The 26,855-nt window shown below is 50.7% G+C and overlaps 1 protein-coding gene across 5 annotated transcripts in view; it reads left to right on the forward strand.

The window, feature by feature from the left end:
* The window catches only part of PRPF40A (pre-mRNA processing factor 40 homolog A), a 1,435,679-nt gene that overhangs the window by 599,172 nt on the left and 809,652 nt on the right, over nucleotides 1–26,855 (forward strand). For all 5 annotated transcript variants that reach the window (XM_069616434.1, XM_069616435.1, XM_069616432.1 and 2 more), the window contains exon 16: nucleotides 1,840–1,990. In XM_069616434.1, the coding sequence (XP_069472535.1) occupies nucleotides 1,840–1,990 (151 nt within the window). The remainder of the gene's footprint in view (nucleotides 1–1,839; nucleotides 1,991–26,855) is intronic.

Here is a 26,855-nt window from a genome sequence, read left to right on the forward strand (position 1 = left end):
GGCGAAAAGAAGACCGGGCCATTTTGACAAAAATTGCACCTTTTGTGTGCTTTACTGCAGCTGCTAACACAGCCCACAGTAAATGCACACCACAATAGTTGAAACTAAACCACTGCCACCAGTCGTTCAGTGAGGCCAGCGTAACATAAAAATGTTACATGAGAAGCTAGACAAAGTGGATACTAGGTAACCCTTCCAGCACCCTATTGTAAGATAGTGTGTAGTGTGTGCCGGGTCTAGAAAGTTACAAATATAAGTAGTTAATTACACATTACTGCTCTGGGAAACAGTAGTTTATCCAAGGGAAGGTATTTAAACCTTAGGGAAATCTGGAAGCCTTACATGGGCCACTGCAGGTGTTGTGTGATACAATGTAAAATATGATGGCTATGGGAGTTTGTCAGACTCCCTAACCAAAAGAAACACAAAGTTTAGAAATCACATTAAAATACACAAGAGTGGGGAAAAAGGGTCTCACACTCTCCAGGTTAAAAAAAAGTCCTTAAAAATCAAGCAGGTTTGCTGGCGGTCTCCAAGGTGGAGGGAATTGGCACATTTCTGAGAATTCTCCCTAACACTTGCCTTTTGAGCAAGTTCCTGTTCATTCTCAGCCCTAGGGCTGTCAATCACTCAGCATGGTGGCTATCCTCAGTCATCCGGCCAATCCTAACTGTTTTCACTCAGGCACACCTAGCGACTAGGATGGTGAAGTTTCGGGACCGTCCCTCACTTTCTGCCTTTGCAGACACACTGGAGCCTGGGCAGGCTTCAAGGCTGAAGCCCACCAAAGGCAAACTGCACAAAGGACTCAAACCCGATTCAAATGGATTAAAAAGCCCAGAAAGAACTGACAAGAAATGGTGAGAAAATGGTCACCCTTGCGTGCTGTACTGCAGCTGAGGAATCTGCCTGCAGATCCATGTCATTAGGTAGGAAAAAAGAAACCACTGCCACCATGTCGGTCAGTGTAACAAAATTTTACATGTGGAGTTTGTTAAAGGAGTCAATATGTACCATCCTCCCCCCCGCACTCCTCCTAGGTTGGTGTGTGCTGCACCCATAAAGTAATGGTAAGTAAGATAGGGGTCATCTTACTTTTCTTGGGAACAGTAATTCACCCAAGAAAATGTATTTAAACGTTAGGCGAAGTCCAAGGGACTTCAGTGGCACTGCACAAAATGTGCTGTGTCACAATGCAAAAGCAGATGCCTATGGAGTTTACCAGACTCCATAAAACAGCAAGAAACCTAGAAAATCAAGTCAGGAAAACACGAGTGAGAAAAAGGTCCCACTCACTCCGGAGTAAAAATTTAGAAAGCCCTGAGTCCAGCAAAAAAGCTGGGGGTCTCTAAAGTTATAGGGAATTGGCACAGAAATGAAACTACTCCCTAACAGAGTGCTAGGGGGTAAAAGATTGGAGCTGGGGGTCACGGAGCATGGCGCTACTATATATTCTGGCGCAGACACATTATATCCGGTGCCAGGCGTGTTAAGTTGTTTGACGGAGATGACGCACAGCCAAGTTGCTCGCTCTGACAGCCTAGAAGTTTCCTGGGAAGAGCTGCACTGAGAGAGGGATATCCTGGATGAGGAATCCGTATGAATCCATCAAAGAATATTACAAAGAGGTAAGTAATGTATTGTTTAGGCCGTTTCCTTGTTCTGATAATTTTACATTGATCCTGAACGTTACTTTAATTTTTATAGGGCCTTGTTTAAAGACTGTTTAGTCTGATTAGAAAGTAACTATTGATATCCTAGACCAAGCACACATACAACATATTGTTTTTCAAATATAAGCTTTTTGTAGAAATCTAATCAGCTTTACTATCATTTCAGGAACAAGCCAAACAATTGAGGAAGAGGAATTGGGAGGCCTTAAAAAACATATTGGACAACATGGCTAATGTCACTTACTGTACAACATGGTCGGAAGCACAACAGTATCTAATGGACAATCCTACCTTTGCAGAGGATGAAGAACTTCAAAGTAGGTACAATGTATCTCTATACTGACGTGGTCCATTCTTTGTCGGAAAATGTTAGGTAAGGTTTTGATTTTAGTGATCTCCCTCCTTTGTGAGATCCGCAGAACTTTTTGCTGGACTTATTGATTATTTGTCCTCGTTTCCCAGTGAGTGGGAATCTTTCACCACTATCCCTTTCTTTTACTGTGTTGCTGGGTTGCCATTGGGGCTCCCCTCTTTATTTTCTCTGCTGACGTTGTGTGAATAACTGTTTCCAAGGGTAGAAAGGATTTTTTTTATCCTCTCTACATATTTGCTGAGACAGCACACCCCATTTTGTGTGGAGTGCTGGGGGGGGGCAATGTATTGTATCCCTTGTCTCCCTACAGCTTAACGTTTCTGTAACAGTGACCAGCTTAACCTAAATGGTTGGTGACGGTGAATATTTTTACTAATTTACTGCAACTTAGTCGTCGGCTGTTTCCACGGCTGTGACAAAGGCACCTTTGGCTGCAGAATTTTTTTTATTTTTTTTTTAAACTTTATTTTTTTTTTTTCTCCAAAACGGCCCCAGTCTTTTGTCAAAATTGTATGGTTTTCATGTCCTTTTTGTTCTTCCCCCTACTCTTCAGGTTGGGTATTTCCTTTGTGCAGGTTTTGTCTTCGGTGGGAGACCTTGGGCAAACCCGTTGTTAGCACAGAAATTAGATTTCTCCCCAATTCCCTTCAACCTTGGAGACCCCCAGCTTTTTTGCTGGACTTTAGGACTTTTTCATTTTAAACCTGGAGTGAGACCTTTTTCTCACACTCGTGTTCTGAACTGATTTGGATTAGGTTTCCATGGTTTTTGGAGTCTGACAAACTCCATAGGCATCACATTTTTGTATGGTGACACACTGCACCTTCAGTGCAGTGTCACTGAGAAATCCTTTAGATTTCTCATAGTTTAAATAGCTTTTCTTGTGGTAACTACAGTTACCAAGACTAGTAAAGTGAAAATTACTTTACTTTTTCGCTTTATAGGTCCAGCACAACTCATCTTATATGGAATGCCTGGGGTTACCTAGTAGCCCCTTATTCTAAATTCTCATATACCGTTTTTATGTTGCCCTCCCTACTTTAAATGGCTGGTGGCTGTCGTTTAATTTCTCCAGCATGTGGTCTGGCGTGATTCACATGCTCATGAATTTTCCCAGTCAGGCTGGGAATCCTCAGGCGTTTCACTTTCACTTACAAACTGTCTTTCTCCTATAAACCAATCAATGAGCTCTGGGTCATACTGCCAAAGCCCCTCCTCTGGCAGCTATCTTCAGATTCTTACTGCACATTCAAGTGTTGGGAGTCCTTGTGTTTTGTTCTGAGAGCTTTTCTGCGTTTTCGAGCTCTTTCGTTAACAAATTCACATTTTTGTCAAATAAGAGCCTGGGTGCTCTTCATTCCTTTGACTGGCAAACAGGGACCCGTTTGTTGGCGTCTCATTGTCCCTCAAGGGCAAGAATCATCAGGTTTTCATCAAAGATTCCAGAAGGCCATCAGGCCTATACCGCACGCCGGACCATGTTGGAGGTGAAGGATGGTGGTTCTCTCCAAGCTCTGCTCCAGCTGCGGATTGAGGAATGTTTTTCTGGAAGACCAACACTCCCAGTGCCTCTACTGTCTCCATCCGGACCACAAGGAAGCGGATTGCGAGATTTGCCCTGGGTTCACCAAATGCACCCTCAAGGATCGAGACAGTAGATTGGCGGCGTGGCTCAACACAAAGGCCTCTTCCCTGTACGGCAAGCAGGGGTATAACTCACTCGGGACCGGCCGGTCTGAGGAGCAGGCTTCTAAGTCCTTTGAAGTCTCCCCATCCGTGGGGGTCCAAGACCAGGCCAAGCACCGAAAGTCTGTTTCCGTCGGTTGCAGCGTAAACGGGTCCCGCGACGAGCAAGGCGTTCTAATCAACCGTCTGCCTCAAGCCATTGCTCAAGCTCCTCCTCCAAGATTAAATCGGCTAACCCGGTGAAGCCATGGGGAACGACTTCAGAAACGCCGAAGGAGAACGATTGTCGAGGGGAACAAAGACGTGGGCGCTGGGTCCAGCAAGCCTCCCCCAAACACTTTGAGGGATGTGTTGCTGGACATCATGTCCACTCTCCTCACGCTGGTGTCGGAGATACAGAAGAGGATGCCGACTGCACTGGGCCCACCGCAGGCGAAGAAGGGGAATCCGCCACCTCATCAACCACCTCACATGCCGCCCCCCAGGGATAAGGGGACGAACCCGGACGACTGTGGCAGTGGTTCCCCGCCACAGTCTCCCCCCGGACGAAGTGGGATCGTTCACTCCATGGTTGCCCGCACGTCTGAGCTCTTCCAGTTGATGCCAGAAGAGACTAAAAGGGAAGGGTTCCTTTACCAGCGCTGAGAGGCTAAAAGGAAGACCATTCTGGCAGTGCATCTCCTTGATGTTTGGTATGAGGGCCTGGCGCTGATGAAAAATCTTGCCTCAGATCCTGTGAAGAGAGACTGGCTGGAGAAGAAGTACCGGGTGCCGGACCGGAGTCCGCACCCAAGTGCCTGTGGTCGCAGCCTTCCCCAGACTCAGTAGTCTCGGTGGCTGCAAGGAAGAAGTCCTCAAATCCATCGTCTTCAGCCTCCGTTTCCCAGAAAGCGAGGGAAAGAAGTTGGACACCATGGGCAGAAAGGTTATCTACTCGGCGGCAACAACGGTTAAGGCAATGAATGCTCTTGCGATCCTGTCCGTACAAGATGGCCACCGTAGCTGGAATTTCTCCCCGACAACAAGCGGACAGACACTGGACATGCTCCAGGAGGGCAAGGTTACATCGGCCATGCCGTCACCGTGGCCCTGGACATTGCAAACACAGGGTTCCGCCAGATGGGCAACAGTGTCTGCCTTCGTCGTTTCTGGTTGAAGGCCACCATTTTTCGGCATGAAGTTCTGACCAGGGTCCTGGACATGCCGTTGGGGGACCTTTTCTTTGGGAAGGCTGTGGATGAATCGCTGCAAGCCATCAAGACCAACACACAGACGGCCCAGGCCCTAGACACGCTTCAGCAACATCGCCCTTCCTTTGGTGCCTCGGGAGGGAAATCCATAAGATCGTCGAAGGGTTTCAGCAGGGATCATCCTCGTACCGTCAGCCCTCCCGTTCCACTACCCAGGAGGAACTACAGGGGTCGTTCCAAGGCTTTTGGAGGTGACTGCCATCGTCATTGCTCCCAAGGCGGCATGCAGTCCCCGAAGCAGGACTGAACCGGCCAGGACGTTGGGCCCCCACCCATGCACCCCAGTGGGAGGTGGGCTTAGTCAGTGAGTGGAAGATGATCTCCACTGACCGATGGGTGCTGGACGCTCTCGCCCACACACTCTAGAATTCTAGCAGAAGTATCCGTGGATATCACTGGTGGCTCAACAGAGCAGCTCCTGCAGGAAGTATGGGCCATGCTAAGAAAAGGGGCGATAGAGCAGGTTCTCCAGCATGGGATCTGGCATGGATTCACATGCTCATGAATATTCCCCGTCGTCGGGCTGGGAATCCTCGGTAAAGAAAAATCAGTATCAGTTTCGTTTCTGATCTGTCTTTCGTAGTAGTAACCAATCACTGATCTCTGCATCATACTGACCACAGCCAATGACTGCCCTCTACCTAAGACCCGCCTCTGGCAGCCATCTTCAGATTTTTACCGCATGTTCAAGCGTTGGGAGTCCTCGTGCTTAGCTCTCGAGCTTTTACTGCGTGTGTCGCGCTTTTTCAGGTGAATTTTCACATTTTTTCAGTTAATCGAGCCTCAAGCTCCACCGTTTCTACTCCCGTTGACTGCTACCCGTTACGTGATTTTCCTACGCCCCTCAAGGGTGAAGATTTCGTCAAATCAACTTCTTGGAGGATTCCAGAAGATTCGCGGCCTACTTCGAGATGGCCCAGGACGCGAGTTCGTCACCCGGACCCAAGCTGTTTCGCAGCTGCCCTGGATGCGGGCTGCAGAATGTGTTTAAGAAAGACGAATCTACTGTCTTCATGGGGACAAGACTCATGTAGAGAAGGACTGCCAGTTCTGCAAGAACTTGTCGGAGCGGACCATGAGGGTCCGTCGATCCCGTCTCGCCAGCTGGTTGAAGAAGGGCTCAACGGGTGAGAAGAAGAAAGGGTCTGAGCGGGCTTCTAAGTCCTGTGTGGGCGCCCCAGCGACAGGAGACCAACACCAGGCCAAGCGCCGCGAGTCCACTGGCTCCGGGAGCACCGAAAGGTCGGGCTCTTCGGTCGCCAGGCAGGGCGCGCCTTCCCCGGCACCGTCAACCACGAGCCAGCGCTCCGGTTCAGGGAAGAGGAAGTCCGAGACCCCGGGTAAGCTTCGGGAGAAGCCCCGTCCGATCTCGGAAGAGGGGGAGCGAGGCGTCGCCCCCTCCCCCTAAGGAGAAGGTCCGGGACGCACCTAAGGTGGTGAAGGCCCCTACCCAGCAGGCAAAGGCCTCTATCGAGGCGATCGCGGCGACTCTGGCCAAGCCGGCAGAGACCCCGCCAGTTAGAGACTGCCTCCGGGACGAGAGTTTCCCTGCCGCCAAGGAGGGAATCCTCTTTTCAGCCCATCGTCATGGCCACCATGATGGAAGAAGCGAGGGGGGGCACGGTAGCCTCCTCAAGCTCGGAGTCCGCCTCGGAGGAGGAACTGACCGAGGCCGTGAGGAATTTCGAAGTCCAATTCGAGAAGGTTTGATCCCGTAAGGAAGATCCTCGGGAGATAACCGAGGAAGACGACGATGGCGAGGAAGAGCAGCCGGAACCTAGGCCTCAGGATAGCTCGGCGGCCATTTTGTCTGCGATCCAGTCCTTATGCATTGAGATAAGGACGAGATTACCACGGGCCAGGCCGGAGGACCCGCAACCTGGCCCGTCGGGAAGTCCTCAGAACAAACGACAGAGGACCCAACCCTCTCCTCCACTCGCCCCCGTAAGGGCTACGGTTCCCTCCTCATCCTCCCACGAGTCGGGAGATGACGGTGCGATGGGCTCGACGACGGGCTCTGAGGGTGATGACGACGGAACGGGTCTCCCGTCGCACGGGCCTCGCCGCCCGACGAGATTGGCTCATTCCACGCCATGATCGCCAGGGCGTCCGAATTGTTCCAGCTCTGCCCGGAGGAGCAGAAAAAGGAAGGTTTCCTCTATCAGCGCCGGGAGGCCAAGAGGAAGACTGTCATCGCGGTGCCTCTGATCGATGACATATGGGAGGAGGGCCTGTCGGTTCTCAAGAACCCCTCCACGGCACCAGCCAAACTGGACCGGTACGAGAAGTACAGGGTCCCCGAAACTGCTCCCTTATGCCTCAGGGCCCAGCCAACGGCAGACTCGGTCGTCTCGGCGGCGAAGAAGAAAGCGGCGGGGTCAGGCGCCTCGACGTCGAATTCCCTGCCGGACGGCAAGGGAAAGAAGTTGGACGCCATGGGGCGGCGGGTCATTTCGCCGGCGGTGACGACGATCAAAGCGGCCAGCGCCCTGGCGATCGTGGCCCGTTACGACGGGGTGCTCTGGTTTAAGCTGGCCCCCATATTGGACTTCCTACCGGACAACAAGAGGTCCGAGGCCCTGGAAATACTTCAGGAAGGCGAGGTGGCGTCGGACCACGCCATAACGGTGGCAACCCATATTGCCGATACCGGGTTCTGCCAGCTGGGCAACAGTGTTTGCCTACGACGACGGGGTTGGCTCCGGGCGACCGACTTCCGTCAGGACGTCCAGACCAGGGTGTTGGACATGCCGTTCGACGGCAGCAACTTGTTCGGGAAGGCGGTGGACGAATCCCTCCAAGCCATAAAGACGGAGACGGCCCGCGCCCTAGGAGCCCTTCAGCAACGACGGCCCTTTCGGAGCTCCGGAGGCAGACAGGGTGCCTCCAAGGGATCCAGCGGTGGCTCGTCCTACCGCCAGGCGGCACGCTCCTCGTCTCAGGAGGCCTACAGGGGTCGCAGCAAGCAGTGAGCGCCTCACCGCCGTCGGCAAGGTGGCCAGGGCGGCAAGGCCACCACCTCCAAGCAGGACTGAACCGGCTGTGGTCTCGGGCCCCCACTGAAGCACCCCAGTGGGAGGCCGGCTGACTAAGTTCGTCGGCGTGTGGAAGTCCATCTCCACCGACCGTTGGGTGCTGGCTACCCTGGCAAGAGGACACTCTATCGAATTCATGAAGAAGTGCCCTCACGTTCCACCTGTGGCCAGGAAGGAAAGTCACGTCCCGCAAATGCTATTGGAAGTACGGGCGATGCTCAGGAAAGGCGCCATCGAGCTTGTCCCGAAGAGACTCCGGGGCTACGGCGTGTACTCAAGGTACTTCCTCGTCAGGAAGAAGACGGGCGGCTGGCGCCCCATCCTGGACCTTCGTCGTTTGAACAAATACATCAGGTCCCAAAAGTTCAGGATGGTCACCCTCCAGCACGTACTGGGACAGCTGGAGGAAGGCGACTTTCTATCGACGTTGGACCTGGAGGATGCATACTTCCACGTTCCCATCCTCAAAAGTCACCGAAAGTTCCTCAGGTTCGTCGTCCAGGGACGCCACTACCAATTCAGAGCACTGCGTTCGGATTGAAGTCGGCCCCCCAGGTTCTTTACCAAGTGCCTAGCACCTGTGGCGGCGCGGCTGCGCCTGCAGGGGATCCACATCTACCCCTACCTGGACGACTGGCTCATTCGCTCAAGGACGAGGGAACTCGCCGTCGAACACACTGCGAGGACCGTCCAGCTACTCACAGACCTGGGATTCGCCATAAATTACCCAAAGTCCCACCTGGTGCCGTCGCAGGTGGCCCTGTTTCTGGGAGCGAAGCTCGATACAGTGAGGCGCCTGGCGGCACCGTCGGAAGAACGGACGAAGACCATTCTAGGCAAAGTGCAGCGCCTGCTAGCCACGGACTTGGCCAGGGTGAGGTCCATCAAGTCCCTCCTGGGGATGATATCCTCTTGCATTTACCTGGTGCTCCTCTGCAGACTACGGATGCGCCCTCTTCAAGAATTTCTCGACGCCCGTTGGATGCAGGCGACGGGCACCTTCGAAGACAGGGTCCCCCTCAACGAGGTGTTCCGGCGGGCGATTCAGTGGTGGGGCGTTCGAGCGCACCTCGCGGCGGGCAAGGACTTTCAGACGCCGGCGTACCAGGAGACGGTGCCGACGGACGCCTCCCTGGAAGGTTGGGGCGCCCACACCGGAGATCTCCACGCAAGAGGCCTCTGGCTCCCGGAGTAGAGGCTCCTGCACGTCCTGGAACTCAGAGCCGTGTTCTGGGCTCTCAAATAGTTCCTCCCGTCGCTCAAAGGCAAGGTGGTGCGGATCTTCAGACAACACCACGACAATGTTTTACATACGGAAGCAGGGAGGCACAGGATCTGTGGCACTGGGCGGTCGCCCAGGGGATGTTCCTGGTTCCCTTCCACCTGGCAGGAGAAAGAAACACCATTGCCGACTCGCTCAGCAGGGAGCTGCGCGCGTGTCACGAGTGGGAACTGCGCCAGGATCAGGTGGATCAACTCTTCCGACGATGGGGAAAACCCCCAATCAACCTATTTGCAACAGCGACGAACTCGAAGTGCAAGAGGTTTGCCAGCAGGTTTCCCTAGCCGAGAAGCATGGGCGATGCGTTCTCGTTCCCCTGGGACGGCCTATACCTGTATGCGTTGCCGTTGCTGCTTCGACTCATCAACCAGCTCAAGAGGTCCCGGTGCAGGATGATCCTCGTCGCACCGGCGTGGCCGAGGAAGATCTGGTTCCCGGACCTTCTGGACTTGTCAACGTCCCCATCCATCAAGCTGTCGCCGGACGCGGATCTTCTCTCCAGAGAAGAAGGCGCCATCTTCCACGACCCGGCGTCGCTGAACCTGCAGGCTTGGCTCCTGCAGCGCTAGAGTTTGGAGGGTACGATATACCGGCCGACTGCAGAGAGGTTCTTGCAAAGGCCAGGGCTTCCTCGACTCTCAAATGCTACGGTCACAAGTGGAAGAGGTTCTCTATCTGGTGCCGAGCACGGAAGATCAACCTCCTACGGATTATGGCCCCTCAGGTGCTGCCATGCCTGCTGTCGCTGGCAAAGGCTGGGCTAGCCCATGCCTCCATTAAGATTCATCTGGCGGAGATCTCCAGATATACCAGAACCACAGGACGGACGTCCCTGTGGTCCCATCGACTGGTGAAAGAGTTTATGAAAGGACTGTTCCGGTCGTTCCCGCCGGTGAAGGCCCCAGCCCCGGTGTGGGAACTTAACGTGGTGCTGACTAGGCTCATGGGGCCCCCATTCCAGCCGATCCACTCCGCACCGATGAAGTTTGTGTCGTGGAAGACTGCATTCCTGGTGGCCATTACCTCCGCACGACGAGTGGGAGAGACCCAGGCCCTATCCTGCAAAGCACCGTACTTGACTTTCCATGCCTCGAGGGTGGTGCTTAGGACGCACCCCTCCTTTATGCCCAAGGTGCCGTCGGACTTCCATCTTAACGAGCCCTTGGTGTTACCTGTCTTCTTCCTGTCTCCTTCGTCGCCGGCCGAGAGGACTTTGCACTCGCTGGATGTGGCTAGAGCGCTGAAGTTCTACGTGCACCGCACAAAGTTTTCGGAGGACATCACAGCTATTCGTGAACTTTGGACCTGTGAATCAGGGGAAGGCTCTCTCGAAGTCTTCTATTTCCAGATGGCTCTCCGGCTGCATCATGCACTGCCGCCGGTTGGCTAACCGACCGCTGCCAGGCCGTCCGAGAGCCCATTCGACCAGAGCGATCGCTGCTACTACGGCGTTCTTATCTGGTGTGCCCCTGCTGGACATCTGCAGGGCTGCTACGTGGAGGTCGACGCACACCTTCACGAAATTCTACTGCGTCGATCGGGATTCCAGGGTCGGCCAAGCAGTGCTGCTCAACCTGTTCGCTTAAGGTGAGCCTGGTGAGGCGGTAAGAGATGCTTAATGTTGAGTTTTTTGTATTGCTTAATGTTGAGCCTTTTGCCACCCCCCGTGGTTGTGCATGTGTGTACTGCTATTTATTCTGATATTCATGAGCATGTGAATCCATGCCAGACCCCATGCTGGAGAAGGAACAAGTTACTTACCTGTAACTGTTGTTCTCCAGCATGGGTCTGGCATGGATTCACATGCGAACCCTCCCGCCTACCCCTATGCGGCTCTTCACTTGGTCATACTGCCACTTCACGTGCTACCAAATCTGAAGATGGTTGCCAGAGGCGGGGCTTAGGTAGAGGGCAGTCATTGGCTGTAGTCAGTATGACAGAGATCAGTGATTGGTTACTACTACGAAAGACAGATCAGAAACGAAACTGATACTGATTTTTCTTTACCGAGGATTCCCAGCCTGACGACGGGGAATATTCATGAGCATGTGAAACCATGCCAGACCCATGCTGGAGAACAACAGTTACAGGTAAGTAACTTGTTCCTTCCAAAACAACTCCGGGCGTCAGAGTCTACTCCAGATACTTTAGTAAAAAAGACCGGGGTCTGGAGCCCCATTCTCGACCTGTGGCGTCTAAACAAGTTCAAGTGCCAAACATTCAGGATGGTCACGTTGCAGCCTCTTCTCGGCCAACTCGAGGAAGGGGACTTCCTGACGTCGCTGGATCTAAAGGACGCTTAGAAGCACCATAAGTTCCTGTGCATCATTGTACAGGGAAAGCACTACCAATTCAAGGCCCTTCCCTTCAACCTGAAGTTAGGTGTTTACCCCCAAGGTATTTACGAAGTGCCTGGCACCAGTGGTGGCCCATCTATGCCTGTAAGGGATTCATGTCTACCCGTACTTTGAGGACTGGCTCATCCGGGCCAAGTCGAGGGAAACCATTGTCGACCACAAGGACAGGACTGTCGAGCTGCTGACGGATCTGGGGTTCTCTGTTCTCGGAAGTCCTGTTTGATTCCATCGCACGACGGTCTGTTCCTGGGGTCCAGGCTCAAGTCTCCTGCCCAGCGGCCCCCTCAGAGGAGAGGTTTTAGACAGAATTATATGCAGTACCCTTTGGGAACATCACACACAATTAAGACTACAAGTGACAGTACAATTTCACCTATGGTACAAGCCTGTACTACACAGTTAAAGTGGTAGCAGAGCAGCCAGACTTATCAAGAGTAAGTGAGCAGTATCATATAGTTACACAAAGGACACCAATTACTATGATTCAGGTAAATACTGACTCGGTTTTCAAGTAAAAGAATATACATAAATTTTCTCTTCAGTTGTATAACATTACACTATAAGCAGTCTAAAAAATCAAATGCTTAATGCACCACACCACTTCCCTTAAATTCCAGACAAGTTAACCTCACACAATGAAGTGGGAGCAAAATGGCACTCCAGCTATTTAAAAGGGAGGGAAGAAGTTAACCGAAATGGATCCACACCAACAGGTAAGTACTCGGGGCAAGCGAACAAGAGAGACTACAATGATACAATCAGATAGAAAAGGCTTGGGGCCAAAGTCAATGGTTCAAAAGTCTTTGGCTCAAGATAGTACAGTTCAGGGTAGTTTGCGGTAAAATTCGTGGCACGGTTTCTGGACGAGGTTGGTTGGTAGAAAAGTTAGTTCAAAGAGAAGGACAAGCCCTCGTATTGGAGAAAGATTTCAAACACTTTCACCGCGGCTTAACGAAACGCACAACCAGATTTGCACATTACCTTTAAAACTGAGAGGGAGCTGTAGCTGAGGCTGAAGTTCCTGGTAGTTCCTGCAGGCTCAAGGTTCCTGAAGCGACTGTCGGACTGATCAGAAGTACGAAGACTGGAGGGTCCTGCACTACCCAGGGAAGAAACCAGCAGCAGAGCAAAGCAACTTATAAAAGGTGGGCTCCTTAAAATCCAAGCAGGGTCTGACCTTCCTGGCTATCCGGCCCACTGTAGCTCTGTACAGCGAATTCGGCCAGAGTGGGTCCTGGCTTGCAGTTTGGGTGAACTGGTTGGTCCCACCAGCTCAAGCAAAGAAGTTTCCTGGAGGATCTTCTGTTGTCGGATTCTGGAGTTCGGACCTGCAGCAGGGCTTCACTGAGCGGTTCAGTTGTTGTATGGGTCCTCTTCTTCCAGTTCCTCGTTGGTTCTTTGGTTCCAGTGGCGACTCTGCTCTTCAGTCCCAGAGACCTGTTTTATATGCAGTTTTCCCCCATTCATACAGCTTAGCTGTCAATCACACAGCTGGGTGGCTGGCCTGGGAAGGCCAGTCCCCTTAGCCAATCAGGCAAGAGTGCGACTTGGGTTACCAAGGGAACTCGTGGCAGGGGTCCTAAAACCCCTCCCTCACATCCTGCCTACCCAGACTCTCAGGCGCCTAAAGGAGGGCTTCTGTGTGGAAACCCGTGAAAAAGCAATGAACAAAGAGACCAAACCTGGTTTGGCACGCAGAGCAAAACACGAGAAAGAATTTAACAAAAAGAAATGGCGAATAAACCCGGCCGGAGCCAAAATAAAATGTATTTGGTCAAGCTGGTTTATGTTTGAGGCTAATATAATAGCCTAAAACATTACCACATTTATATAAGCTAATCACAGTAGAAAAGTTAGGGTAGATCCCACTGCCACCAGCTAAGTCTTAATATAAAGGGAGTGAAACAATGCCCCAAGAGGCACAGACAAAAAGGGATAAGAATTAACACTTTCCAATACTCCATGGAAGATGTGGTGTACTGGGTAATTGGTTTAAAGTGACTAAGGTAAAGTTAATGGCAACTTTACCCTTTTCTGGGGTACAGTAGTCAGCCCCAGAAAATGGAGTCGTGGGAAGTCTCAAAGACAACCCTGTGTCACTGCACTGAAGGTGCTGTGAAACACGCATGAAAAATGTGGTGCCCTGGAGTAGGTGAGGCTCCAATGCCCAAGATCACACAAAGTAGAAACACGCATAGCAAAACGCATGTAAGAGTTAGAAAAAAGGCTCACACTACCAGTTGAAAAAAATAAATCCTAGAAATACAGCAAAGCTGCTGAGGTACTCAGTAGGTAAGGGAAATCAACCATTTATGATAATTCTCCCTGACAAGAGGATTGCAGCAATTTCGGGCGAAGTGGAACTGCTGTTGACACTGAAGATAGCCACGGTCCGGACCATTAAGTTGCTGCTCGGCATGTCGTAGTTTACCTACCTACCTGATCAGACTGTGCAGGTTGTGGATGTGTCACCTCCAGGAATTCTTGGACGCTTGGTGGGTCTAGGTGTCCTGAAGCATCACAGATAGTATTGCTCTCGACAAGGAGTTCCTGTTAAGCAAAGTTTGCATGCAGTACCCTCTGGGACCACTACACATAACTAGGACTACAGGTGTAAGCAAAACCAACCTTTGGTATAAGTTTGTAGCAGAGTTTTTGGTAGCAGGCTGAGCAGCCAGGCTTATCTCAAGAGGGAATGTGAGCTTGTAAAGGTGTTACACAAAGGCCTACAATGACATGTATTCAGATAGATATTTATACTCCAGGTTTCTTGGTAAAACGAGTATTAATTTATTACACAATCATTTATAAAGCATTCACTAAATGAGGCAACCAATATCACACAAATTATACTACAATACTGATTACTAAGCAGTTGAGCACCCTTGAAGTCGAAGCAAAAAGGCATAAGTTGATCAAACTAATAATGCAGTTAATTTAAAACAGTGCAGATAGTTTGAGTTTACCAGAGGAGTTGATTCAATGCAATAGGTTGGCCAAAGTCAATGGGCTAGTGTATTGTATAAGTAAAAATGGTTTGGAAAGTATTGTGTCCTCCGACATATTCCACATCTGACATGTAATGTCCACAGCTGTGCACTTCGGAAACTTTTCACCAGAGGACGTCTTGCGTCGATGGCTGTTGGGGAGAATTCTCATTCAATGGCTAATTTCCCTTACCTAATGAGTCCCCCAGCAGCTCTGCTGGATCTCTGGAGTTTATTTTTTCCACTTGGTAAGAGTGTACTCTTATCTGTTTTGCCATGTGAGTTTCATCTGTTTTTGTGATTGTGGACTCTGGAGAACACCACTTCAGTAGCCCCCTTCTTTTGCGTTACACAGCACCTTCAGAGGAGTGACACAGGGTTGTCTTTTAGACTTCCCACCGACTCCATTTCTGAGGCTGACTACTGTCCCCCAGAAAAGGGTAAAGTTGCCATCCAGAACACCCCATCTTACATAGAGTACTGGAAAGGGTTAATCCTTAGCCCTTTTTATCTGTACCTCCTAGAGCATTGTTTCGCTCTTTTAACATTTAGACTTGGCTGGTGGCAGTGGTATCTACCCTAACTTTTCTACCGCGATTATACTATATAAACATGGTATTGTTTTAGGCTATTATATTAGCCTCAAACTTAAACCCGCTTGACCAAATACTTTTTCTTTTGGCTCCGGTAGGGTTTATTCGCCATTTCTTTTTTGTTAAAGTCCTTCTATTGTTTTACTCTGCGCGGCAAACCAGGTTTGCTTTGTTTGTGCACTGTCTTTTGGCAGGCTTCTGCCAAGAAGCCCTCTAGTCACCTGGGTGTCTAGGTGGGCTGAATGTGAGGGAGGGATGTAGCCACCCCTTGCACAGGGTATCCTAGGAAACCCAAGTCGCACTTTGCCATGATTGACTGAGGTGTCTCTTGGGCTAGAAGTCAGTCGCCACTGGAACTACAATGAACGGAAGAGAAGTGGAGAAGAAGTAGACTGCTGCAACTATCCCGTCCCGGTGAAGCCCTGCTGCAGTCCTCAACTATCTACCCTTCGACGACCAGAGAAGATCCAGTCCGGAGTCTTCTTCCCTTGAGCCTGGTGGGGATAACCATCTCGCCTTCTACAGCCAGAGGATCCCCTTTGTGGTCGAAATCGCTGCACACTGCTGTAGTGGTCCGGATAGCCATCTGAAGAGCCTCCTGTTTTTAAGGAGCGCACCTTTTATTCACTGTCGCTGCTGCCGGCTTCAGCCCTGTGCGGTGCAGACCCCTCCAGACGTCATCCTTCGGATCGAAGCTCCAGGAACTGAGGGTCTGCAGGAAACTACCAGGAACAACTGCTGTGGCACCAGCCTCTTCATTGAATAAGGTACTGTGTTCTGCTTGAGGAATTAGGGTGAATCCCTTTTCTTTGCCCCCAAGGCTTGCCCTTGTCTTCCCTCCTTATAACTTTTGTTTCCTCTGTTGACAATATCGAAGTACTCCTGGCTACGTTGAATCGTGAACTATCCGACTGTGTGATCCCCGACAACAGGAATCCGGTTCCACTTGACACTGGCTCCGGCCTATTGACTTTTGTATTTCTGCCTAAGAGTGTTCTCTGGTTCTGTCTGCCTTGACGAAAGTATTACCTATGATTTTTGCCCCCAACTCTCTCTGGGTATCTCCGGTGCTAAGTGTGTTTTTGCCCTGGTAACATTTCTTGCCGCAGATATGCGTTTCTTTAGTAAGACCGAACTCTCATTACTGTCAAAAAGTGATTGCAAGTGTATTCCCAGTAACGTCGTTTGTTTCATAACACGCTCCGCTCAAACATAGGGTACATACCTTGAAGTTATACCGTACAAAGTGAATTGGTTAGTTTTAGTATATTTTATGTGTGGTTTTGAATTAATAGAAGTGTTGTGTTTCTAACAAATGGTTTAAAAATAAATGTACTTATATTTTTCCACCTGAAACCTTGAGTCAGTGTTTGCTTGAGTCACAGTAATTGTGGTCCCTTTGTGTAATCTCTGCTACTGCTCATATACTCTTGAGATAAGCCTGGCTGTTCCGCTACTGCTACCACTTTAACATAGTAGTACAGGCTTGTACCAAAGGTAAAACTTGTATTGCCACCTGTAGTCTTAATTGTGTGTAGTGCTCCCTAAGGGCACTGCACAGGATTCTGCCTAACAATGGCATCGAGCCAATGTCCCTTGGGGGGGGGGGGGGGGGTCCTCCGTCGAGGGTCTACGTCACTGGATGTTGTATATAAGACGCACAGTGCCCGTTGCCTCAGTTCCGTTTTTTCCGACAGCGAACGTATATAGCTTTGTGATACTCTGCGCGCCTTGTGGAATAATCTCTCTCTTATGATGTCTATTTCTTCTACCGCTCCGACTCCAAGGTCCGGGTTCAGGACTTGCCGGGACTGCAAGTCCAAGATGTCATTGACCGACACACATCGTATTTGCTTATGATGCCTGGGTGAGTCGCACGACACTGACGAATGCTCCAAATGCCAGTCTCTAACAGCCAAGGCCTTGCGTGTGTATGGGAAGATAGGTATGTAAGACCCCTTCCCGACATGCCCCACCTAAGTGAGGTTTGTGGCTTGTCGGGGGGGCCCCCCCTGCCACCAGGGCCCAGGGGGGGCCCAGGTGGCGGGGTGACTGCTGACCGACACACAGGGCCAATCGTGTTGTACTGTAACAGACAATAGACTCCATTTTGGAAGCATCAGGGCTCCATTTTAGATAATGGCTTCCTGAACCCGAATGAGACAGCTTGCCTGCGAATGCTGCAGCTTGGCCCCCACCCACTGTGCACAGGGAGCGATGCCCTCCCCTGGCGCCTCCACTCCATGGTAGATCCGCTGAAGGTCCGTTCTCACGAGCAACCAGACACAAACAAGTATCAGAACAAACACTGTATCATTTACCTTCCGCAGTACATCACTGTCCCCGAAGTGACCTGACTAGCGATTCAAGCCTGGAAAACAACAAAAAACCATCCTAATAGAACAGGCCTCGATTCCGCATCCAACCCCTAACATGTAAAATATATGGTGTCAATAACCTCCTCGTGTGAACCCCTGTCGATGTTCCCTAAATGAAGTGTCAACCACACACACCAAAGCCTAACGATTCATAGGGTTTCTATTTTAAGTATAAAACACCCGTGTTGGGGAAGGTGTAAAAGTTCATAATTATTGGTAAAGCAAGAATGACCTTAGCCCGTGTAAGATACCATGTGCCTAGAAGACTCAATGAGAGCTTGCTACAGTACACCTAGTGCCAACTAACGAATGCTGCTAAGTACAAAGGAAGGCGGATAAAGCATTACCGAGAATGTGTGTCGTGCAGTGGGGCACGTTTAAATGCATGACCCAGAATGTAAATGTACTACCACCTTTAAACGTAATGCTTTTATGCTCCCGAGTACACCACCAAACCTAATGCTACCTCATGTGTTATCCAACTGCTACCGTGTGTGATTGCTAAATATAGTCTTCCAATATTCAGTGATGTATGAAACGCTGCCAAACTTTCATAGTCGTATATGAAATAGTAATGTATAGACATTAGAAATGTGTAACCACTAACTTTATTAACCGTCTCCTCATTCTACGTAGTGTGCAGCCCAGGCACAGAGAATTGCCCACACACACAAAGCCATCTCCCCTTCCTCCCGCCAAGGTCCGCCAGGGCTAGCTGGTGCGCAGGCAGCACAGTCTCACCTCCCCTCATTCTGCTGGACCCGCTTCAAGTATTCACCTCCCCCTTATCCGAGGCCTACATGGTCGGCTGAATGAAGTATTTACAACCTGGTCCTAAATCCCACCGCCTCAAGGGGCGAAAGGTGCATCTTCATTGATCCAGTAGTACTCCGGCTCACCCCAAGTTAATGTGCCTTGGAGAGCAGATATACAACCCTGCAGTAACATATAAAGTAATTCTACACTACATCTAACAAGACCAGAATGACAGGGCAGTTAACCTCATGCCCTTAGACCAGACACCCAAGTTTGACACCCGGTCAACCCGACAGAAGTAACAGTGCCCTGATGTATTGGTAAAACTTCACCTCGCATGCGTTTCCCCAGTATCTTGTTATCCCTTAGTGTAACATATTGCAGGATTTGCAGGACAACTGGAATCGTTTAAACAGATGAGTGTTTGTGTGTGTGGCCACAAGGGCAGAATGTTAGGGCATCCATCTATCAATGACACTGACCGCGCCTGGCCTGGCAGCTCCACCCCGACGAGCCCAGCTGACCCATCCGCCCCACGTTGGCACCACGCTGATGTCCACCAATCCTGGAGCTGCTCATCATTGCTGCGCCTATAGTTAGTCAACGCCACCCAATCCCCAAGACTATGTGCCCCCTATAGTGTGTAGGATTCATGACATGGTTTTTTGTAATAAATAAGACTCTTTGCTATTGTCAGACAGAGCGCTCTCGGAGCTTGCCGAGTCCTTTACATGCCCTATTTGACTCGATAAACCTTTTTACTTTCACCCGCTCTTGGTCTCATTCCCTCCTGGGGTGTGTCCTTTACTGCCTCTTTGTGGGGAGGGTAATGCCTTTTGGGGACACTTGCTTTCAGTGGTGACCCCGAAAGCGCGATTACATTTTTCATTTTTTCTTCATCGTCCACTCTGGCACGAGAAATTCCAGGCAGCAGTGGAGACGCACGGTGCGCCCGCTCGAGAGCTGCCCGCCTACGGCAACTGGTACGCTTAGACGTGCGCAATGAATAGAGAGTACAGGGGTCCCGCTCCAAAAAAACCCTTAAGTACCGCTCGCCGGAGCCAAGGGCGGCCACTGAGTGTGAGGCAGTGCCATCTGGACGGATCTAGTCTGGAGAATCTCGAATCAAGACTGGCACGTGAGTATTCAGTGCAAGTAATTATAAAAGGAGAAGGGAGCCAGATTACACAAGGTCATTTAAGGGGTACTTTTAACTATTAATGCTACTTGTATTTTACTTTCTCTGCATATGCCCATTAGGACAAAAAAGGTGAAATAAGAGAAGATCAGGACGGGAACCTAGCTCTGCAAGGGGGTAGAAGGCGGCGCGGCATAGTACTATCTTAACTAGTACTGGGAATAAGTGAACAGTGGAGATTAAAATAAAGGTGTTTGAGGATAGGGAGACACTGTGTATACATTAGAACTTGCTATTTTCTTTCTTCTTCGATCAGGGTACCTCGGTGGTGAACAAAGGATTTAAACTTTTTAAAGGTTCGGGTGCAGTGATGAACTAGGGTAAGGGAACCTTGCCAGGGAGAAAAGTACAGGGCAAGGATAAAGGGGAGGGGTAAATGTTATGTGTTGTATGTTAAACGTTTGTCCCATGCTGTACATGTTAAGTTAACAAATGTTTTAATGAGTTGTAAAGAAATTATGTTGAATTAATGACATTGCATAGCTCTGTGGTATGGTCATTGTAAGTGTGACCCGGTAAGATTTGAAGGTAATATTGTGAGAAAGTACTTTTTTGTATATGTCCAAGAATTGATTGAGATAAGAGTCACACACACACACCTATAAGAGACAGTGATAGACCTAAAATAGTACAGAAAGACAGAGTATAATATGGGGGCGGAGGCACCCCTGGCCCACATTTGTAAAAATCTACCTGGTTATGCAGAACACATAAAGAAATACCACGATCATTGGGTGACAGAATTAAAGGAAGGACTACCCCAAGTATGGCCAGAAGGGGGGTCGTTTGATAGAAGTGTCCTAGATATGGTAGCCACCTGTATATTCATGAAATACAAAGGAAAACAGTTCCATAATAGAAGAGAAATATTAGACTTATGCAGGTTGTTCGAGGAAGTGTCCCCCCCCCCCCCCAAAAGGAAAGAGTCAGTACTTAACCTGCCCTCCACCGTTGACGCTCCCCTAATAGCTCATGAAATTGGAAAGGAGGTCACAGGAAAATAAGGATCAATAGAGGTAACACGATTCTACCCCCTCCTAAACAAACAAGTCCCGGCAGAAGGTTATAGTGATCCCACATATGTGCCCACTGCAGCCCCCACAGCCACCCCACGACCAACTGCACCGCCATCATACGAGTGCCCCAGAGACCGTGGGCAGTTAAGTACCCCTGCAATAGATATCGAGAAGTTAACAGAGGACTTATATTCTAGGCGCTCAATGGCAAGAGAGGAGTTGGCAAGAGGAGTTATCTAGAATAAGAAATATATGCGAGCAGAGCGGAACAAGTGCTGCTAGAACTGAACAAACGCCTAGAGCACAGACACCTGAAGGGTCATCTGAAGAAGGATGGAAGAAAGGGGAAATACTATTCCGGATTCAGGAAGAGCAAACTCTAATAGAACAATGGCCACAGGAGATGGAAGAAAGCACAGGTGAGGAAGGAATGGCTACCGGGGGAATGGAAGAACTGTGGTGCGATATTGAGGACGAAGAACAGGAAAGTGGAAGGTTGGGTATGGCGATGGGAGGGAGATCAGGTAGAGAAGAGGAAACACCTCTGGGGAGGACAATGGAAGAGGACTGGACAGGAAGGTTAAGGAATAGAATGGGGAGAATGGCATCACTGGGAAGGAAAGGATTGAAGGGTGAGTACTGGCAGAGAAACAAAGAGCAAACTACAACTCGCAATGATACCAAGGGGAGGTGGGAGACCAAACTACATACCATGGGCCCAAATGGATGAAGCCAATTTACTAAAATCATTGCCCCCGCTATGAGGGGGGGAAAGTAAGTGGATATATGCATTTGAGAAACATACCGCGGGAGTGCCATTGGCGGTAGGGGATGTTAAAAGCTTGCTGGTATCGGCAGTAGGTGATCAGGAAGATAGTGTGGCTAAAAGCTGGTTTCCCGGGAGTAACATTGGATTGTGATCGCCATGATGGCGCATCCTTTAACAGTGCGTGCAAGGGTATGGGATGCACTAAGGGAAACATTTCCAGACACACAAGATTTACAGTCAGTAATGCAGTGCACAATGAATGATGGGGAGGATGCTATGGATTACATTTTTCGGGTGCAGGGGATGTGGAGATTTGGAGAGCGAAACGGGCACACCCTGGAATCAGTCGACATCCCTATTTTACTTTATAATAAAGGAGATATTTCTCACAAGAATGCAGAAGCAGACCAAATAATGTGTACCAAGACGATCAACCATGTGGTCATCCTCACCCAGGGAGCCCCTATGGATTACCCATGGGAGAGGCACAAGAGCAGCCAGAGCAGGGATATGTAGAGCAGCGAAGAGAACCTCCTCACAATGTACAACAGCATCCACAAAGCTGCAATTGTATGCAATACACACAAGGTAACCCCTTCGCCACGACTGCTAACGGTGCACCTGCCCGTATAGCGGAGTGGCGGTGTTATCAGGGAATGTCTTCAGTCAAGGGGGGGGAAACATGAGACCTCCAGCATAGGACAGCCCACAGGGAGCACTTCCGTGTCCTGTTCTATCTACGACCTACAATGCAGCAGAGGAACAATTGGTAGGGGCGCAGATAGGGAATAAACAGTTCATATTTATGGTGGACTCGGGAGCTGAAAAATGATGTTTACGTGAAGACCGGTTTCCGCTATCTAATCGTAAATTGGAGACACAGGGGTTCTCCGGGGCTGTTGTCGAAGTTCCTTACACAGAAGATTTAGATGTCACCGTGGGGGGTAAGACAGTGAGGGCACCCCTACTGTATTACGAACAGTCCCTAATTAACCTGCTTGGAAGGGACCTTCTCAGTAAGCTTAATATGACTATCTCCTTCACAGAGAGAGGGATAGTTCGCACGCATGCACCACCAGCATTACGCGCATGGGACAAAACCCCCCCCCCCCCCAGGGTTTTGTCCCATGCGCGTAATGCTGGTGGTGCATGCGTGAGCAACAGCACCAGAAGTGCGCGGCATACCGGTAGATCCCGATGTGTTTATTCAAGGACTGAAAACATTGGCACGGGTGGTCCCAGAGTTGAAAAAGCTAGAATGGCGAGTACCCGCAGAGTTCATCTTCCGACAAATAGCAAGCCCAGAGATTGTGCCAGGGACAGTGATGTCCTTAGATTTGCAAATATCAGCCAAACGAATAGCTGTCATTGCAATGGATGCATGTCGGGGGGGGGGGGGTCTTACAGACCTATCTTCCCATACACGTGAAAGGAAGGGGAAGCTCTGTGCAGGTAAGCCCTCGAAGTCCCGTAAGGCTGGATCGAAGTCTAGCGTTTTCACCGACGACTTGGGGGGCCAATCTCTGCGTCGGGAGGAAGCTCAAGGTTCTCGGTCCCGGAGTGGTTCCTGCCATTCCTCGTCTTTGCTGCACTTTGGTGAGCCCCGGCACCTGTCGCCTTCCCCGTCCTCTTCGGAGGATGGCGCAGTGTGTAAGGTAGCCTGTCCCACAAAGTCCTCGACTCCAGAGGAGTTGACGGCTTTTAAAGAGCAAATGTTGGCAATTTTCCAGTCGCAAGGCAAAGTTCCTGTCGCGCCTTCTCAAGAAGCCGGCAGAGAACGCTCTTGATCCACGGCTCGCATGCCTTCGGGCTTGCGACTCGCACCAGGAGCCCTCGAGGTCCCGTGCGGACAAGAGCAGTTGCAAGAGATGTGCATCCAGGTCTCGGTCCTCGTCCCTTGCAAGACTTTTGAAGCCTGTGGAGGTACCGACGCAGGAGTCGACTCATTCGGTGCCGGCCCAGTCGTACTCGGATGATGCATTACCATCCTATCAGCCCACGCCTGTGGCAGTGTCGACGCCAAAGGTCGCGGCGTCAACACCCGTCGTGTGGATTCCTACGTGGAAGCCCTTGGCAGTCTCAACATCTGTTCTCGATACCCTAGGCGCCATCAGCGTCGAGGCCTTCGGCGCCCTCTATGCTTTTTGGGCATAATGTGTCTGAGGAGTTTCATGGGTCTTCCTCTACGTCTGGGAGGCCGATATTGGGCTCCAGGCCCTCTTCTGGGACTGGGTTTTCAGGACCTTTGCCTGACATTTTTGAAGAGGAGGAAAGGTCAGACGTTGAAGATCCTGTTTCTCAGGAGGAGGCTCCGGGATTGTTTGACGATCAATTGGAGGAGTTGTAGCAGTCCCACCATGATGCCAGTGGCCTGGATACGTCTCCGGAGGTTGTTTGGTAGGCCTGAGCCGGGGGGTCTAGGGTCTCCGAATACCTGGGGTGGGCCAGTCCTCCTGAGGATTTCATTCAGGATGACCTTACTGACATATTGGACCAAGGTCCCCCCTCTGACCCGGTATTGCCCTCCCATCTTGCATTGCAAAAAAGGGTGTCATCGGCTTGGCAGGCCCCGGATTCGCTTCCGGCGGTCAATAATATGCCAAATAAGTACCTCCCATCTGTTAGCAACCCCAGCTATTTGTCTACTCACACCACTTCTGAGAGTTTGGTGGTTCAGGCGGCTACGGCCACCTCGAGGCAGCAGGTGTGTACCCTACTATCCCTCCGGATAGGGACGACAAGCGCTTCAATGGATGGGCTCGGAAGGTCTTTTCTTCAGGGAGCATGGCACTGAAAGCTGTCAACTCCACGTGTGCCTTGGCAAGATTTACAAACACACTGTGGAACTGTACTGCCTTAGCGGCTGAGCATATTCCCGAGGGGGGAGGAAAGGGATGGCTTCCTAGCCCTCGTGCGTGATGGAAAGGATGCCATGTGTGAATCCCTTCAGTTGGGTTTGGACACGGCAGACTGTCAGCCGGTCCATGGCTGCGAGCACCATCCTACGCATGTTTGCGTGGTTGCTGAAGTCGGGGTTTGCTCCTGATGTGCAAGCCCGTCTTCTGAATATGCCCTTGGATGGTGTTCATTTATTTGGCAGCAAGGCTGACGAGAGCCTTGAGAGGTTGCAGACCTCCAAAGCTGTGGCAAAGCCTTGGAGAGCTGCAGTACGTCAACCGCCGCCTTTTCGTCCTAGAGGACAGCAATGCAGGGGAGGTTACTTTTGTTTCTACTCATCTTTTGGTAGATCACCGCTCCAGCTCCGTCATTGGGCCATGTCCCATGGTTCACCAGTTGAGGGGCAGACTTGCGCAGCATCTTGGAGAATGGTGTGCCATTACTTCAGATGTGTGGGTTCTGGATATCATAGCCCATGGCTACTGCCTCCCCTTCCTTCAGCTGCCTCACGACAATCCACCGGTGAAGCTCTTTGAAGAGTCCGGATCTGCTCCTTGCGCAGGAAATCCTATCCCTGCTGGAGAAAGGCGCCATAGAACTGGTAGAGGAACAAGGGATGGTATTCCCCTTATTTTTTGATCCCCAAGAAAAACAGGTGATTGAGACCCATCATGGACTTGCGTTAGTTAAACAAGCTTCTCAGGAAAGATAAGTTCAAGATGGTCACTCTTTCTCAAGTCCTCCAGGCCCTTCAACTTGAGGATTGGTTTGTGTCTCTGGACCTAAACGATGCTTACTTTCATGTGCCAATTCATCCCAAGCACAGGACGTACCTGAGGTTCGTGGCTGGCGACTCGCACTTTCAGTTTCGGGTTCTGCCATTCAGATTGACCTCTGCCCTGATGGTCTTCACCAAGCTGATGGTTGTAGCAGCGGACCTCAGGAGAGGGGGGATTCGCGTCTATCCCTACCTGGACGATTGGTTGATCAGGGCGTGCTCTCCCGAGCAAGCCCTGGATAATCTCACCTGGGGAGGCAGTTCGCCTCCCTTGGTGAGGGCTCATCACATTCTGCAGATGGTGGACAAGTTTCAACGTGCCCAGTCTCTCCCGGCTTTAGATTTCTTAAGGTTGTTCGGCATCATGGCATCCTGCATTTTTCTGGTGCCGGAGGCCAGACTGCGGATGAAATCCTGCAGTGAGCTCTCAAGATGCAGTGGTCGCAGTTCTCCGGGAAGATGTCGGATCCCGTTTAGATTCCGCTCTCGGTCACCCAAGATCTTCTATGATGGGCGGACAGGAAATCTGCTGAAGGGGGCACCGTTTTGGCAACCATGGCTGGAGGTGAAAATCGTGACAGATGCATCCCTCACAGGATGGGGCGCTCATGCCAACAAGTTGACAGCCAGCGGCTGTTTGTTTCCTCTGTCGGAGTCCAGCCGCCACATCAATCTGTTAGAGCTGAGAGCCATCAGGCTGGCCCTGAATGCTTTTCTGCCGTCTGTGCGGGGGAAGATTGTCCCGATTATGACGGACAACACAGTGGCCATGCATTACCTCAGCAAAAAAGAGTGGGGGGGTGCAGGGTCTCCCCTGTTGTGCAGGGAGGTGTTACAGCTCTGGTTCTGGGCCATCCAACAGGAAATCACGATCTCCGCAGTTCATCTGGCTGGATAAAAACTTGGTGGCGGAAGCTCTGAGCAGGCAGAGCACGGTCTCTCATGAATGGGAGTTGGCTCAGGAAGTCCTTTTGGAGATCTTCGCCCTTTGGCGAACCCCACAAGTGGATCGCTTCACCACAAGTGTCAACCAGAAGGGCGAGAGTTTCTGCTTGCAGAAAATTCCACCAAGAGGAGCCTTAGGGGACGCGTTTGTAGTGGAGTGGTCCTTTTCACGGCTGTACGCGTTTCCTCCAGTCCCCGTCATTCCTCAGGTGTTGCGGAGGTTACGGAGGTTTGGATCCCGAATGATTCTCATTGCTCCAGATTGGGCCAGGAGAGCGTGGTACCCGGACCTTTTTGACATGTCCATCTGCCCTCCACGCCGTCTTCCCTACCAAGACGATCTGCTCTCACGGGAGGGCGGTCAGGTTCTCCATCCAGAGGTCAGATCTCTCAACCTTCATGCTTGGTATCTGAAAGGTTGAGACCCAAGGATTGGGACCTCCCGGATGACGTGATGCTTTCAGCAAGGCAGCCCGCAACAAAATCCCTGTACTGTTGGTGGAGGTTTGCGATTGGTGCAGGGGTCAGAATCTGACCCTTTCCAGTGTTCTATTACTATGGTGTTGTCTTTTCTGCTTTCTTTAGCCCACAGGGGCCTTCAAGTGGGTACCATTAAGGCTTACCTGGCGGCGCTGTCTATATAAGCGCGCTCGTCTGAGTGTTCTTACTTTAAGAATCCTTTGATTTCACAGTTTCTGAAAACTCTCCGTTTCCACCGTCCCCTTTCCAGGTGCCGGGTTGGGATTTGAATTTGGTTTTAATGTTTCTGATGGGAGCTCTGTTTGAGCCCTTACACTCTTGTCCGTTGAGAATGTTGTTGTTAGGGCGAATTCTCTGTATAGCCTAATTTCCCAAACCTAGTGAGTCCCCCAGCAGCTTTG

The sequence above is a fragment of the Ambystoma mexicanum genome, chromosome 9 (genome assembly GCF_040938575.1).
Source record: "Ambystoma mexicanum isolate Mex_15411 chromosome 9, UKY_AmexF1_1, whole genome shotgun sequence".
Lineage (NCBI taxonomy): Eukaryota > Metazoa > Chordata > Amphibia > Caudata > Ambystomatidae > Ambystoma > Ambystoma mexicanum.